The sequence below is a fragment of the Sminthopsis crassicaudata genome, chromosome 2 (assembly GCF_048593235.1).
Source record: "Sminthopsis crassicaudata isolate SCR6 chromosome 2, ASM4859323v1, whole genome shotgun sequence".
Classification (NCBI taxonomy): Eukaryota; Metazoa; Chordata; class Mammalia; order Dasyuromorphia; family Dasyuridae; genus Sminthopsis; species Sminthopsis crassicaudata.
In genome coordinates, this window is record NC_133618.1 from 462,935,460 (window position 1) to 462,951,946 (window position 16,487).

Sequence of the window (16,487 nt, forward strand, 5' to 3'; positions counted from 1 at the left end):
AACAGGGGAGAAAACAAATTAGTTAAATAGTTCCATTTTAGAAAAATAAATTGAACAAACTGTTAATCAGCTCCCTAAGAAAAAATCACCAGGGCCAGATGGATTTACATGTGAATTCTACCAAACATTTAAAAAACAATTAATTCCAATATTATGCAAACTCTTGGAAAAATAGGGAAAGAAGGAGCCCTATCAAATTGTTTTTATGACACAGACATGTCACAGACATGGTACTGATACCTAAACCAGGTAGGCTCAATGAATATTGGTGCAAAAATCTTAAATAAAATCTTGGCAAAGAGAATATAGTAAATTATCCCCAGAATAATACACCCTGACCAACTAGGATTTATACCAGGAATTCAGGGCTGGTTCAATCAATGTTTAAAAAAAAAAAATTAATATAATTGACTATATCAACAACAAACCAAACAAAAATCATATGATTATCTCAATGGATACAGAAAAAGCATTTGACAAAGTTCAACACCCATGCCTATTAAAAACACTAGAAAGTATAGGAATAAAGGGAGTTTTCCTTAAAATGATCAATAGCATCTATTTAAAGCCACCAGCAAGCATCAGATGTAATGGGGACAAACTAGAATCATTCCCAATAAGATCAGGGATGAAATGAGGTTGCCCACTATCACCATTATTATTCAATATTATATTAGAAATGTTAGCTTTGGCAATAAGAGAAGAAAAAAAGGTTAAAGGAATTAGAATAGGTAAAGAGAAAACCAAATTATTATTCTTTGTGGAGGATATGATGGTATATTTAGAGAATCCTAGAGAATCAACTAAAAAACTATTATAAACAAGTCACAACTTTAGCAAAGTTGTAGATTACAAAATAAATCCACAATCATTAGCATTTCTATAAGTTAGCAACAAAGTTCAGCAGCAAGAGATACAAAGAGAAATTCCATTTAAAATAACTGTAGATAACATAAAATATTTGAGAGTCTACCTGCAAAAGCAAAGTTAAGCGCTATCTGAACACAATTACAAAATACTTTCCACACAAAATAAAGTCAGATCTAATCTTTTGGAAAAAATATCAAGTGCTCATTGGTAGGTCAAGCTAATGGCAACACTACCTAAATTAATCTCCTTATTTAGTGTCATACGACTCAAACTCCTAAGAAATTACTTCACAGAGATAGATAATAACAAAATTCATCTAGAGAAACAAAAGGTCAAGAATTTCAAGGGAATTAATGAAAAAATGCAAATGAAGGTGGCCTAGCTATACCAGACCTAAAACTATATTATAAAGCAGCAGTCATCAAAACAATTTGGTACTGCCTAAGAAATAGAGTAGTCAATCAGTAGAGTAGGTTAGGTTCACAGAACAAAATAGTCAATGATTATAATAATCTAGTATTTGACAAACCAAAAGACTCAAATTTTGGAATAAGAACTCACTATTTGGCAAAAACTGCTATGAAAATTGGAAGTTAGTATGGCAGAAGGTGATCCACACTTAACACTATATACCAAAGTAAGATTGAAATGGGATCATGATTTAGACATAAAGAGCAATATTATAAGCAAATTAGAATAACAAAGGATAGTGTACCTCTCAGATCTGTGGAGAAGGAAGGATTTTATGGCCAAAGAAGAACTTGAGTACATTACTGAATGCAAAATGCATAATTTTAATTATATTAAGTTAAAAAATATTTTGTACAAACAAAACCAGTGCAGACAAAATTAAGAGGAAAGCAATAAACTAAGGGAAAAAATTTCCATTCAAGGATTCTAATAAAGGCCTCATTTGAATCAAATTTATAAGAATTCAAGCCATTCTCCAATTGATAAATGGTTCAAGGATATGAACAGGCAATTTTCAGATGAAGAAATTAAAATCATTTCTAGTCATATGAAAAGGTTCTCTAAATCACTATTGTTCAAAGAAATGCAAATTAAGATAACTCTGAGGCACCACTACATACCTCTCAGATTGACTAAAATGACAGAAAAAGATAATGATGAATGTTGTAGGAGATGTGGAAAAAGTGAGACACTATTACATTATTGGTGGAGTTGTGAACTGATTCAACCATTCTGGAGAGCAATTTGGAACTATGTCCTAAAGAATTATCAAACTGTGCTTACCCCTTGATCCAGGAGTGTTTCTACTGGGCTTATATCCTAAAGAGATCATAAAGGAGGGAAAGGGACCCACATGTGCAAAAATGTTTGGGGCAGCCCTTTTTGTAGTGGCAAGTGGATGCCCCATCAGTTGGAGAATGGCTGAACAAGTTATGGTATTTCAATGTTTTGGAATATATTGTTTTATAAGAAATGATCAGCAGGATGACTTCAGAGAGGCCTGGAGAGACTTACATGAACTGATAAGTGAAATAAGTAGAACCAGGAGAGCATTGTATACGACAACAAGAAGATTATACAATGATCATTTCTGATGGATGTGGCTCTCTTCAACAATGAAATTATTCAGGCCAGTTCCAATGATCTTGTGATAAAGAGGCCATCTATATCCAGAACGAGGATTGGGGAACTGAGTGTGGATCATAACATAGCATTTTCCCTCTTTTTGTTGTTCTTTTCTTGTATTTTGTTTTCTTTCTCATTTTTACACTTTTTGACCTGATTTTTCTTATGCAGCAAGATAATTGTACAAATATGTATACATATATTGGATTTAACATATTTAACATATATTGGATTATTTGCCATCCAGGGGAGTAGGTAGGGGGAAGAGGGTGAAAATTTGGAAAACAAGGTTTTTCAAGGGTCAATGTTGAAAAATTGTCCATGCATATGTTTTGAAAATAAAAAGCTTTAATAAATATAATAAAAATTACTTTGAATGAATAAATCATTTTAATAAGTTTTTAATAAATCAAAATAAGTCATTTCGACTATTATAAATACTCAAATTATTCTTTTTTTTTTTTTCCGAGGCTGGGGTTAAGTGACTTGCCCAGGGTCACACAGCTAGGAAGTGTTAAGTGTCTGAGACCAGATTCGAACTCGGGGCCTCCTGAATTCAGGGCTGGTGCTCTATCCACTGTACCACCTAGCTACCCCATAAATACTCAAATTAACTTTAAAAGATATAAAAAGATGCTGTCTGCATCCAGAGATACTGATAAATCAAAATATGATAAGAACTGATAAATCAAAATATGATAGAATAAGTTTACATGTATGTATATGTATATACATAAACATATATCTAATGGTAGGCATGGGGGCTAGTAAGGGAAAAACATTTAAATAGCTTTATTATATATTTAAAACAAATAGCAAATTATACATAATAGATTTTTTTGTGTGCAATTATTGTTTTTTTTAAATTATACTATGTTATGGAAATTCTTGTTTTTTCCAAAAATTAAAAAATATATATTTTAATATAATGTATTAGTTTGGCTGAATTAAGTTTATTTATTTATTTAATTTTTAAAAACCATGTATTCAAGTTCAAGGGACGATGCTAAGCTTTGGATATACAATGACAAAGGCCAAATAGTCTTTGTCCTTAAAAAGTTCCCATTTTATTTGGAGAATGGGGAATATGCAACATGTATACAAGAGCAATTATAAAATATATATTAAGTAAAAGCATATTACTTAGGAAAGAGAAAGCAGTAAACATTTGAAGCATCAGGCAATACCCCTTATGGGATATGGCATCTGAAATGAGCATGGAAGATAGCTAGGGATTTCAAGAGATGAAGGAAGAAAATCCCAGGCATGGGGACAGTTTGTGTGAAGGTCCAAAAGAAGGAGGTGGAATGTTGTGGACCAGGAAATTAAAGTGTCATGCCAGGAACAGTAAACAGGGCAGTTTGGCTAGAACATAGAGTTACATAAAGTGGAATAATGTGAAATCAGTCTGGAAAAATAGGTTTAAGCCAGATTTTGAAGTTTCCAGAAGAAAAACAACACTTTTGCTCATAAGTATTATATAAAGGTTACCTACAAGTAAATTCCTAAAGTAAGACAAAAGCAGGGGAAAAAGTTATTTTATTTATTTATTTTTATTTGGAGAACAATTTTCATTCCTAAAATGAGGGGAAAAGAGATGAAGAGATTAAAAAATATACAGTGAACCCAGAGCAAAATGTGGGCAAGTTATACCTCTTAACCTTTCAAAACCTCAATTTCATGCTTTTTTAAAGTAGGGATGATAATAGCTGACAGTGATATAGAGATTTAAGTTTGAAAACAATTTACATATTATCTCATTTGATCACCACAGCAGCATGACCATTGAGGCAGGCTCTCCAGGTGTAATTATCTCCATTTTGCTGATGACAGAACTGTGACTCAGATTGTCATACAGCTATTAAGTGTGGAAGTTGAGATTCTAACCCAAGTCTCTCCCAAATCCAAATTCAGTGCTCTACTCACTATAATTTGTTACTTAACATGTATAGATAGATATAGATGTATGTATATGAATATGTATGTACATATATTTGAAAAGCATCTGATTTCATATATATATATATATATATATATGTATATGTATGTATGTATAATTCTTGGCTGAACCAAATAACTGATGATAATAAGCTTTGTAATTGTTAATTCAGTGCTTGACTCAATTTTTCCTCTGCTTTCCAACATCTGCCCTCATGCTGGGAGACTTCAATATGCATATTGATACTCCCTCAAACATCTTTACCTCCAAATTTCTTAACTTGCTTATTTTTCATGGCATCTTCCTCATCCTATCTCAGCCACATACAGAATTGGCTATACCTTTGCCCAGAAATGCAACATATATTGTTATTCCACTTTTCCCTATACCTTGCAATACCAAACCCTATTCTAATTCTCACCATAATGCCTAATCTTTATATATTCACTTCTTTCATAGGCTGTCACTTCTGCTCTAAATATATTCTTCTCTCTTCCGCAACTTAGTCAGTTTAGTTTTTGTTTAATGAACTAGTCCTTTTTATATTGTTCTCTTGAATCCCTTATTCAATCACTGATCTTGGACTGCCAAGTCTTAGCTCAAAATAACCAGTTCCTGGTTTTTACTTCTATTAAAGTGTCAGTCTATAGTAGGCACTTAAGAAAAGTTTATCAACTATCAACCATTAAAAGGATCTCTCTCCTAATTCCCATAATTTTTACTGGTTTTCTTTTATTTATGGAATTCTCCTCTCTTTTTCATCTTCTGGATTTCTTTTTTTTCCCTTAGTCTCAGATAAAATCCCACTTTCTATACAAAGCTTTAACCAATCTCCCTTAATAATAGTGTCCTCCTGCTCTGATAATCTCCAATTTATCATATATATCTTGTTTATGCACAGTAATTTGTTAGTTATCTCTTCCCTTAGATTATAAGCTCTTTGAGAGCAAAGACTGTCAAATTTTCATACGACCAGCACTCAGTGTGCTGGCACATAGTAGGTGCTTAATAAATTTGTATTGTCTGACACATATACAATATGTAATCAGAGCTTATTATGATTTCTATGATTATTCATATTCATGTTCTTTTTATGCTTTTCTTGAATCCTATATTTGAAAATCAAAATTTTCTATTCAGTTCTGGTCTTTTCATCAGGAATATTTGAAATTTTCAGGGTGGGGCAGAATGGAAAGAACATTGCTATAGGAATCAGAAACTCAGAGTTCAAGTTCATGTTTCATTATTAATTTTGTCTTCAACCTTAATCTAACCTCCCTATCTCTTTCATTTTATCATTTCACAAATGGAGAATGACTAGATAATGCTTAAAGGGTTTTTTAATCTTAATAATCTATTCTATAGGCTAATACCCCTTTTAGGTTATTATCTCTTTTAAGATTCATAGTTGTTTTAATTTGCATTTCTCTAATCACTAGTGATTTAAAACATCTTTTCATATGAATATAGATAGACTTTATTTCTCCTGAAAATTATGTGTTCATATCCTTTGAACATTTGTCAAATGGGAAATGATTCATTCTTATAAATTTGCATTCATTTTCTACATGTTTGAGAAATGAGGTCTTTATCAGAAAAACATCCTGTAAATTTTGTTTCCCAATTTCTTGCTTTTCTTCTAATTTTTACAGTTGTTGATTTTGTATCTGCAAACTCTTTTTAATTTAAGGTAATCAATTTTAGCAGTTTTATGTCCTGTTATGCTTTCTATCACTTGTATGACCATAAAGTCTTCTTTTATCCATAGATTTGATATAATTTTTTTTATGCTGCCTTAATTTGCTTATGCTATCACCTTTATTTCTAAATCACGTACCAATTTTGACCTTATCTTGGTATACCATGTAAGTTTGTACCTAGTTTGTAGTTTTCCAAGAAATTTTTGTCAAATAATGAATTTTGGTCCCAATAGCTGGGATCTTTGTGTTATCATATGCTAGATTACCATGGATATTTGCTATTGTGTATTGTGTACCTAATCTATTCCACTGATCCACCATTAAATCTTCAGTTATAATTGGTTTTGATAAATATCAGTTTGTAATGCAATTTGTGATCTGGCATTGCTAGGCCACCTTCTTTCACTGTTATTTTTTCATTGAGTCCCTTGATACCTTTTATTCTACCAGATGAATTTTGTTACTATCCTTTCTAGCTCTATAAAATAATTTTTTGGCAGTTTCATTAGTAAGGCACTATAAATCAAATACCAAAATTTATGAGATGCAAATCAATTTAGGTAGAATTGCCATTTTTGTTATATTGGCTTGGTTTATCCATAAGTAATTAATTTCCCCCAGTTTTTTAGATCTGATTTTATTTCTGTGAAAAGTGCTTAATAATTGTGTTCATATAATTCTTGTTTTTTAGTTATATTTTTTATTTACCAGATATATGCATGGGTAATTTTACAGCATTGACAATTGCCAAACCTTTCGTTCCAATTTTTCCCCTCCTTCCCCACCCCCCCAAGATGGCAGGTTGACCAATACATGTTAAATATGTTAAAGTATAAATTAAATACAATGTGTTCATATAATTCTTGGGTTTATCTCAGTGAGTAGACAGACCCCCATGTATTTTATATTGTCTTAAGTTGTTTAAATGGAATTTCTATAGTAATTACCTTTGTTGGTAATATACAGAAATGCTGATGAATTATGTGGGTTTATTTTATGTCCTGCAATTTTGCTGAAGTTGCTAATTATTTCAACAAGTTTTTTAGTTGATTCTCTAGTTAAATCATCATATCATCTTCAAAGAGTGATAATTTTGTTTCCTCCTTACTTATTCTGATTTCTTCAATTTCTTTTTCTTCTCTTATTGATATAGCTAGGATTTCTAATACAATATTGGATAAAACTAGTGGTAATGGACATCCCAGCTTCATTCTGATCTTGTTGGGAAAGATTCCAATTTATCCCCATTACAGATGGTTTTACTGATGGTTTTAGATGTACTATTTATCATTTTATGGAAAACTATATTTCCAAATATTTTTAGAAGAAATGAAATTTTTTTGTCAAAAAAAGCTTTTTTTTTTTTTTTTTTTTTTTTTTACATTTACACTTACATATATTAATGCACATAGCTTTCCTAATATGAAATTAGCATTGTACTCCTAGCATAAATCCTACCTGGTCATAGGGTATGATCTTTGTGACATATTTAATTTCCTTGCAAATATTTTATTTTTAAAATTGCATTGGTGCAGCTAGGTGGCACAGTGGATAGAACGCCAGCCCTGAAGTCAGGAGGACCTGAGTTCAAATCTCATATCAGACACATAACATTTCCTAGCTGTATGACCCTGGGCAAATCATTTAATCCCAATTGCCTCAGCAAAAAAAAGAAAAAAATGCATCAATATTCATTAGGGAAATTGGTAATAAGTTTCTTTTCCCATTTGGCCATTCTTTTTACTGTGTCCCTCCTCAAAAGTCTGTTTTAGTTCAGATCACTGCCTTCTTTTATCAATAGATTCCCTGCCCTGCCATCTCTTATCCCCTTCCCTTCTTCTACCTTGGGTATGATAGATTTCTGTATTCAATGGAGTTTATGTTATTTCCTCTTTAAATCAATTCTGATGACAGTAAGGTTCAAGCATTACCCACACCACCCTCATCTTTCCCTTTGTGTTTTTTAAATGAGATTATTTACCCCCATTCTATTTTCTCTTCCCCCTCCCACCCATTGTATCCCTCTCACTCCTTAATATTTTTTAAATCATTGTAGTCAATTCATATCCCTGCCCCCTGTCTATATATACTCATAATTGCCCAAGTTTTTAAGTTACAAGTATCATATTTCTATTTAGGAATGTAAAAAGTTTAAACTTATTCAATCTCTTATGATTTCCTCTTTTATGTTTTTCTTTTTATGCTTTCCTTGAATCCTATATTTGAATATCATATTTTCTATTCAGTTCTGGTCTTTTCATCAGGAATGTTTGAAAGTCCTCTATTTCATTAAATATCCATTTCCTTCCTGAACAAGTGTTTTTTTGTGTAGATGATTCTTGGTTGTAATCCTATTTCCTTTGCTCCTTCTCCCCCAGAATTTCATGTCAAGCCTTGCAAACCTTTAATGTGGAAGCTGCTAAATCTTGTCTGATACTGACTGTAATACCATTAATATTTAAATTGTCTCTCTGTGGCTATTCGTAATATTTTGTCCTTTATCTGGGAGCTCTGAAATTTGGCTATAATATTTCTTGGATAGCTCATTTTGGATATCTTTCAGGAGGTGATAGATAAATTCTTTCAATTTCAACTTTACTCTCTGGTTTTAGGATAAGAGCAGTTTTCTTTAAAAGATGTTGGCTGAATTTTTGTTTTTAAATCATTCTTAGGATATCTCTCCTGGATCTATTTTCTGGTTAGCCATTTTTCCAATGAAAAACTTCCTATTTCTTCATTATTTTGATTTTGATTCTTTCTTAATGTTTTATGGAGTTATTGACTTCCACTTGCTGTTTTAATTTTTAAGGAATGATTTTTTTCCAGGGAATCTTTGTGCCTCTTTCCATTTGGTCAATTCTGCTTTTTAAGAATTCTGTTCTGCGAGTTTTTATGTCTTCTTTGCCAAGATGTTGACTTTTCATAATTTCCTTGCTTCAATCTCATTCCCCCCCAAAAAAAATTTTTATTCTACTTCTGATCCTTTTTGAGACATCTCAGGACCTTCTATTCAATTTAGAATTCCCAATTGTTGCTTGTAGTTGTTTTGATGTTATTGTCTTTTTCTGTTTTGTGTCTTGATCTTCTCTGTCCTCATACAAATTTTTGATGATCAGTTTATTTTAGTATGCTAATTTTCCCAGTCTATTTCATACTTACAATTTTATTTTGGAATTGAGCTATTCTTATAACATAAGGCTGTTCCTTTTTCTGTCATCAAAGCGTGAAACAGATTAGATGCCCATCAATTGGGGGATAATTACAATGAGATGGAATATTATAAAAATAATCATATGGAGACTGATACAAAATAAAATAAACAGACCAAAAAAAAAAAAAAAAAAAAAAAAACATGTAACAAATAATTTGAAGGGAAAGGATGAAAGAAAGAAGAATAGAAGAAAGGAAAAAAGGGAGGGAGGCAGGCAGGAAAGAAAGCAAGGAAGGAAGGGAAGGAGGGAAGAAGGGAGAGAAGAAAGCAAGGGAGGAAGGGAGGGAGAAAGAAAGGAAAAAAGGGAGGGAAAGAAAGGAGGCAGGGAAGGAGGGAGTGAAGAAAAATAACGACAAAGACAGACAAAGAAAAGAGAGTGTATGGGTATGGAATACTGCATTTATTTAGACTTATTTGATGTGATCAGTTGTGCTGAATTGCTTCCCTCTCTTTTCCTTATTTTTATTATAAGGAATGGCTTGCTGGGAGGAAGACAAAGATTGGGAAATGAAGGTGATGAGTAAAAAAAATGCTAATACATTTTTAAATAAATAAAATAACAAAGTTATTGGTCAAACACTATGTGTGGTAGAAATGGTGGATATGGAAAATTTAGCTTTCAAATAAGACAAAGAGGACAAAAAGTTTTTTTTTTTAAAAGCAGTATCTTATAAGATATTCATTCTGCTCATTCTGTAAAAGAAAATGAGTATTATGTCATCTTTACAAATGGATATAATTATCAGTAGGAATTACATAAAAAATTATGCTGTTGAATCCTAAGAATCATACCACCTTCCCAGTTGACATGGACCTCAAAAGTATGTGTTGTCTCTCCCATTAGCATGTAGAAATTAGATCGTTTGCCTTGAGAAAGTTTGTCTCTGCCTTTTCTATTTCTACCAACTGTAACTTGTACATAGTATGAGCTTAATAATTATGTTTTTCATTCATTATTTATTCATTCACTCAATTCAGTGGTATTCATCTAGCCTTCATTTTTTCATCTTTTTAAATTCTATATGCTACCTATAAGTAATTCTACAAACCTACAGAGTCCTGAAATGAAATAAATCCCAGATTCAATATGGCCAATTTTACCCTCTGAGAGTACTACCAGTACTGTCAATGCTCAATTTCTTGGGAAAGAGATGCATGCATATAGTTGATAAACATTTATTAAAACCATCAACTATGTGCCAAATACTGTGCTAAGTACTGGTGATACAAAGAGGCAAAAGGTTAATCTCATATTTCAAAGAACTCACAATAAAGACAACACATAAAAAAGAAGCTAAAAAGAAGGGGAAAAAGGAAGGCACTTATCATTGGAACATGATGAAGAAAGACAGGCAGCTAAGAAATGATGGGAGGATTCCCTGGACCCTTTCCTTAAACAGAGATGGAAGGAACTTTTAAATGTCACCTTCTATCTGCTCCAATAAGTTGAAAGAAGAGATCCCAGGGGAAAGGTACATTTTGCAGAAAGATAATTTATAGGAGGCAATGCAATCTGGGAGACAAAGTTATGAGAAAAATGATGAAATGATTAATGAACACACCAATATATTCTGAGAAAATAATTTATTTTGTTTTACATCTTAAATGATATTAAAAGCTCTTAAGAGCAATCATTAAAGATATACTGAATTTGTTCCAATTGGAATTCCAATGACTGACTCTTTCCTTTAAAGAAAAAAAAAAAAGCAAGAGAGCTAATCAGCAACTCCTCTTAAAAGTTTCTCCTTAAACCTGAAACCAAAACACTTAAGGGTACACCATATTGAGTGCAGGGTGGAAATCTTAGCCCTCCTTTATCCAAATTTAGTCTAAAATAGATTGACTATATTTATGGAGATCAAAAGATTTTTGACTGACAAGTGACCTTATTTTCCCTGCAGGCATTTACAATTTTATTATTATTTTTACAAAGTGTTTGATAGGGAGAGGAAGCAGGAGAATATTCCCATTAACTACTGTTACACTGTGTCAAAATAGCCTCTGGATGGTAGTTAACATGAGTTTTGCAATGACAAATAGGCCCTTGAGGACACAGAAAATAACTTTAGCTGGAAAACAAAAAAGCTAGGAAAATAAATATCAACATACATTCCTTCTCCTGCCTTTTTAGTGAGCTAATGGCTCAATTACCAATGAGGTCTAAGAACATGTACAGTCTTTCAGAAGATACCATTGTCTTTTGCAAGAATGATGGTTTTTGGAAAGGCTAACATTACCATCTATATTTGCTTTCATAATAATTAATATGGAATTCGATTTTTGAGGACAAACCATCATTCACTTGGTGTATTTTACTTTTTCCACTCTTGCTGCTCAGATATCACTACTCATTCATTGTCCAATCTCATGAAGTGGTACAAGTTGGCACTAGATGAATAATAAAGCATTTACATCTGCTTTCTTTTGTTCAGAGAACCCCAAGGTAAAGAACTTAAAACTTCTTTTCCTTTTCTTCCAATCTCCACTAGCCCTCTCTTTGTCTCTATGTTCTCCCAACCCTTTGTCCTCAACCTGGGGTGTAAAAAATACCAGATGGAAACTGTAGCTAAGGCAAATATAAAACAAGATGATGCTATGCAGAGGAAAGCACTGGCTAGGGGGAGAGTCATTAGGTAGCCCTGTGAATGTGTCGAGTCCACTGGGAGCCAAGAGCCAGGATAACTTCCTCACTCTTGTAACACAGGCCATTAAATACCAATCTCACATCTCTACCATGTTTAGTGCACCATAGGGATCTAAGGTAGCAGTGCCACAGACCAGTTGCTAGACATTATTTTACATTTTCTGCCCTGTCAGTTCATGCAGATGATTTAATACTTGTTTAGGAGTTCATCTGCCTCTGGTTGATAGATATTTAATACCTAGTCCTAGAAGCGTCACTGAGATAAAGACCTTAGGTCTCATGAAACTCCCCATGATCAGATAGTCGTGTCTCTTAATGTTATTACAAGCTGCACACAAACACATCACTTCTCATCAGGAATAACCACAGTCCTCAAATGGGCTCAGGCAACAAGCCCCTTGATAGTCAACTAAGAATTGTAAACTTGGGTTGTGTCATACATATCCCATAGTCTTTATAAAGTATTGGCACAGGGCAGGTTGTCATCATTCTTCTTCAGGTTAGGTGAAGGGAGGGATATGTTACAAAGTTGTAAGGAACCAATCCCTGATTTAGATCTTCCTCACCAACCTTTGGATGATTAAAATTTCACTTACGGAATGAGTGTTTCTGGCTTAAATACTTATGATATAATCTCTTTAGTCTCATTTTATTAAAATCAAAATATTTCCCCATTACCGACAGTAGATTAAAAAAAAAAAAAAATCAGTGTGTATTTACATCTAATTTCCTTTGACATGTTCTTTATCCAATATCACCCATGCCGAAGGTTGAAAATTATAAAGAAAGAAGTTTGGAGAATTTGCTTTTGAGTGAGGTGATAACTTTTAAAAATAAATTTTTGGCTTTGCTTTTTTTTTTTTTTTTTAAAGTTCAACTGCTTTGAGGAATTAGCCAGAATGTTAGGCACTCTAATCCAGAAATACCATCCCATCAAAAATATCAGGAGTTATTTCTAACCACATTATATTCTTTTGACTGCCAAGCAATCTTGACAAGTCTAATGTCTGAGGAGGTGCCTATATGGTAATCCCAGCAATATTCTGGTGATAAGATTTTTGTGGGTTTATTGAGAAGGAAATACTTGTTGAGATGACTTTCATCATGCCATTCAGCTTCAATGTCATTTTCCTTGTCCTGTAGAATTCCTTTGAAGCATTCCTGGGTGAGGTTCAAAACCCGGAGAGGTGTGCCACCAAAAATGGCTGCATGGTAGTAGAAATCTCCCTGGCCAAAAGGGATGTATGCTGCAGACTCAGGCCTTCTCTCATAAGTGAACTCACTGGGATCTGCCTTATACCACCAGGCCTGTAGTTGAGCTACTGACTCCCCCAGAGTCTCTACCCCAAAATCATCCTTGAAGATCTGATCCACATCCATACAGAAGAGAAAGTCAACTTCATACTGGATGTGATTTATAATGTGTTCCCCAATGATCTTCATGCGCATCATACTAATATCCTGCCATCTCTTCTCTCTGTTGATTTCAAATATTTTGAGTGTACGAAGCGGACCCAGCCTTATCCAAGGTATCTTAGAGTAGTCATCCACCATGATATAAAATATGACTCTCTGGCCAACCATGAAGTACTTCTCAGCAGATGTCATGAATTCCTCCAAATATCGATCAAGGTACCTGTGAAACATACCAGAAATAAGTCAAGGTGTCCTCCTAGATGATGATGATATGTTTTAGTGAAGAGTCATGCTGAGCTATATAAAAATAATAGCTAGCATTTGCATAGTACTACATACACATATACATATGCTATTTTATTTAGTCTTCTCAACCACTTGTGAAGGAGATGCTATTAGTTTTAAACCCTTTTTGTACTTCAGAAAACTGAGGTAGACAAAAGTTGTGACTTGTCAACAGGCACACAGCTAATAAGTGTCTGAAACAAGATGTGACATTCTGACTGTAGCTGTCAACCATATTTTCTTTCCCATTTTCTCTCACAACTGAAAGCATGATTTTTGATTTCCTTCACAGGCTAATTGTACACTATTTCAAAGTCTGATTCTTTTTGTACAGCAAAATAACTGTATGGACATGTATACATATATTGTATTTAACCTATACTTTTAACATATTTAACATGTATTGGTCAACCTACCATCTGGGGGAAGGAGGGGATTAGTTGGAACAAAAAATTTTGCAATTGTCAATACTGAAAAATTACCCATGCATATATCTTGTAAATAAAAAGCTATAATTTAAAAAAAAAGAATAATTGAAAGTATGGATGGACTAGCTATCATAACTATTTTGGTCTTCACGTTATAGTTTGTCACTGGCAAAATGGAATGCAACCCGAAGAATGATTGTGTTGATAAAGAGTGCATCAAAAATTATGCCGTATGAAAATCAATTAAAGAAATTGTGTATGCCTATATTAAACTGAAAATTGACAACCCATGTTTGGGAATTCCATTTTATTATGTATTAATGGTCAGTCCATTATGTATCAGTTGCCCCCTCCTTATTTGCATTCTCTTAAGCCTGTGACTTCAGTTGCCTATTGTGAAATTATATAATTGAAATTCAGTAACTTAATTATTGATCGAGAATTATTATCTAATCAGTATATCTAATCAGAATCAATATTTGTGAATCAAATTCAGAGTTGATTGCACAAGTCCTATTAGTAAAAATATAAGAGCTTGACTTTCTTATTATTCTGAGATAAAATCCAACCATAAAAATTTAATTTGTGAGATTTTGCTAATTGTGGAAAGTGAGGGAAGGAGGAAGATAAGTCAGTCTTGTGATAGATAGGATGTTTGTCTGCCATGAGATTTTCCAAAGGTTGTTAAGTCATGGGATTTTGGTCTACCTGGCCAGGAACATGAGCACCCTGATCTTCTTATGCACTACTGTCTCTGTAAAGTTAACTTATGGAAGAGGATAGCTCCCATTGGATTTTGTCAATGCATTGGTCTTAGGTAACAAGGCTTTAGTCAGTAGAATAGGCTGTTTGCCTTCAAAGCACTATTGAATCATGGGAGCCTATTCTTGTCTGGCTACCATAACATGCAGAGGGAGAAGACATGAGAGATGTAACACTTTTTGCTGAGTTATTTCTAACATCAACCAGTCAAACCTCTTTAGGCTGGCTTTGCGGAAAATGTTGAACCACGTGACTATTGTTCTCTATAGCCAAATTGCTAATTTAATTCCAATGAATACTGATCATTCTTAAGCATATTAATATTATAGATTTATGAGAATTATAAGATTCATTGGAGGCATGTCTCAAAGAATCAAAGGGAGAAATGTGAAATTGAAAATTGATTCCCTATTTCATATTATTTTAAATTTATTATATATCAATAACCAATCCATTATGTATTTGTTGGTCCTCTCATTATGTGACTTTGCACTCCCTTGACTTGCAATTTCAGTTGTCTACTGTGAAATAATATAATTGATATTCTATGATTTAATTACTGATTAAGAATTGTATCTAATCAGAATCAATATTTGTGTATCAAATTTGGACTTGATTATATAGGTCCTATTAGTAAAATCTATAAAAGTTCCCTATTCTGTGAGTTAAAATCCAACCACAAAAATTCTAATCTGTGATATTTTGTTGAACATGGGGAGAAAGAGTCAATCTGGTGATAAGATATTTACCCACCACAAGAATTTTCAAAGGACATTTATTATGGGATGTGGTTCTATCTAGTGAGGAACTACTGATATAAGCAGCTCCAACCAATCAGGAGTAAAATAAGTCTGTATAGTCACTGTGTAAATGATATAAAGAGTTGGTCAGATCATTATATGAATCCTTGACTACTAAGAAGTCTCGAATTCAATTTCTTGGTATTTTCTAATACCAAACTAATAAATCGAACAACTTTGGAACTTTAAGACTCAGCTTCTCTTTTCCTCATCCCAGATTTTTATCACTACACTTAGATTGAAGAAAAGAAAACTTAGAGGCAGGTTTCAACTATCAAGTTGAAACTCATTAAGAAAAAATCTCTGAACAAGTAAATATTTCTTAAAGGGAAAGAGGCTGCCTTAGGTGGTAGCATATTCTTCAGTATTCAAGGGTTCAAGGGTTGGCTGAATGGCCACTTCTAGAGGATGCTGCAGAAGTGGTTCTTATAATGACTGGGAAGACCTTTGAGATACTTTCCAATATGAAGTGCTAAGATTCTGATGATCTTGACCTCATCAGTACTACATTCTAAATAACTTCTTAAAAATCCATTTAAGATGTCAAAATTTTACTCAACTACTTCAGGATTTTTCTACAGCCTTTCTCATTCTATTCAAAACTATAGATAGAAATGTCTCATGCCCAAGAGTGAGCCTCAGTAGAAACTGCACTAGAACAACATAGAAAATCAATGATTTAATATAAACATCAGTTCACAGGACAAATAATTTTTCTCATAGTTCTTCCTGGAATAGTCTTTCATATTTGGCTATTCTAAGTTCAATATGTTCATCATAAATTCTATTTTCTGGTTGTTGTTGTTGTTGTTTTTTTTTTTTTAAATCTGCATTTT

At 33.0% G+C, this 16,487-nt stretch overlaps 1 protein-coding gene across 4 annotated transcripts in view; it reads right to left on the reverse strand.

The window, feature by feature from the left end:
• Positions 1 to 10,883: 10,883 nt before the first annotated feature.
• The window catches only part of GGTA1 (glycoprotein alpha-galactosyltransferase 1 (inactive)), a 121,178-nt gene continuing 115,574 nt past the window's right edge, over positions 10,884 to 16,487 (reverse strand). For all 4 annotated transcript variants that reach the window (XM_074292959.1, XM_074292958.1, XM_074292961.1 and 1 more), the window contains one exon: positions 10,884 to 13,596. In XM_074292959.1, coding sequence (XP_074149060.1) covers positions 12,903 to 13,596 — 694 coding nt within the window. In that variant the 3' untranslated portion in view covers positions 10,884 to 12,902. The remainder of the gene's footprint in view (positions 13,597 to 16,487) is intronic.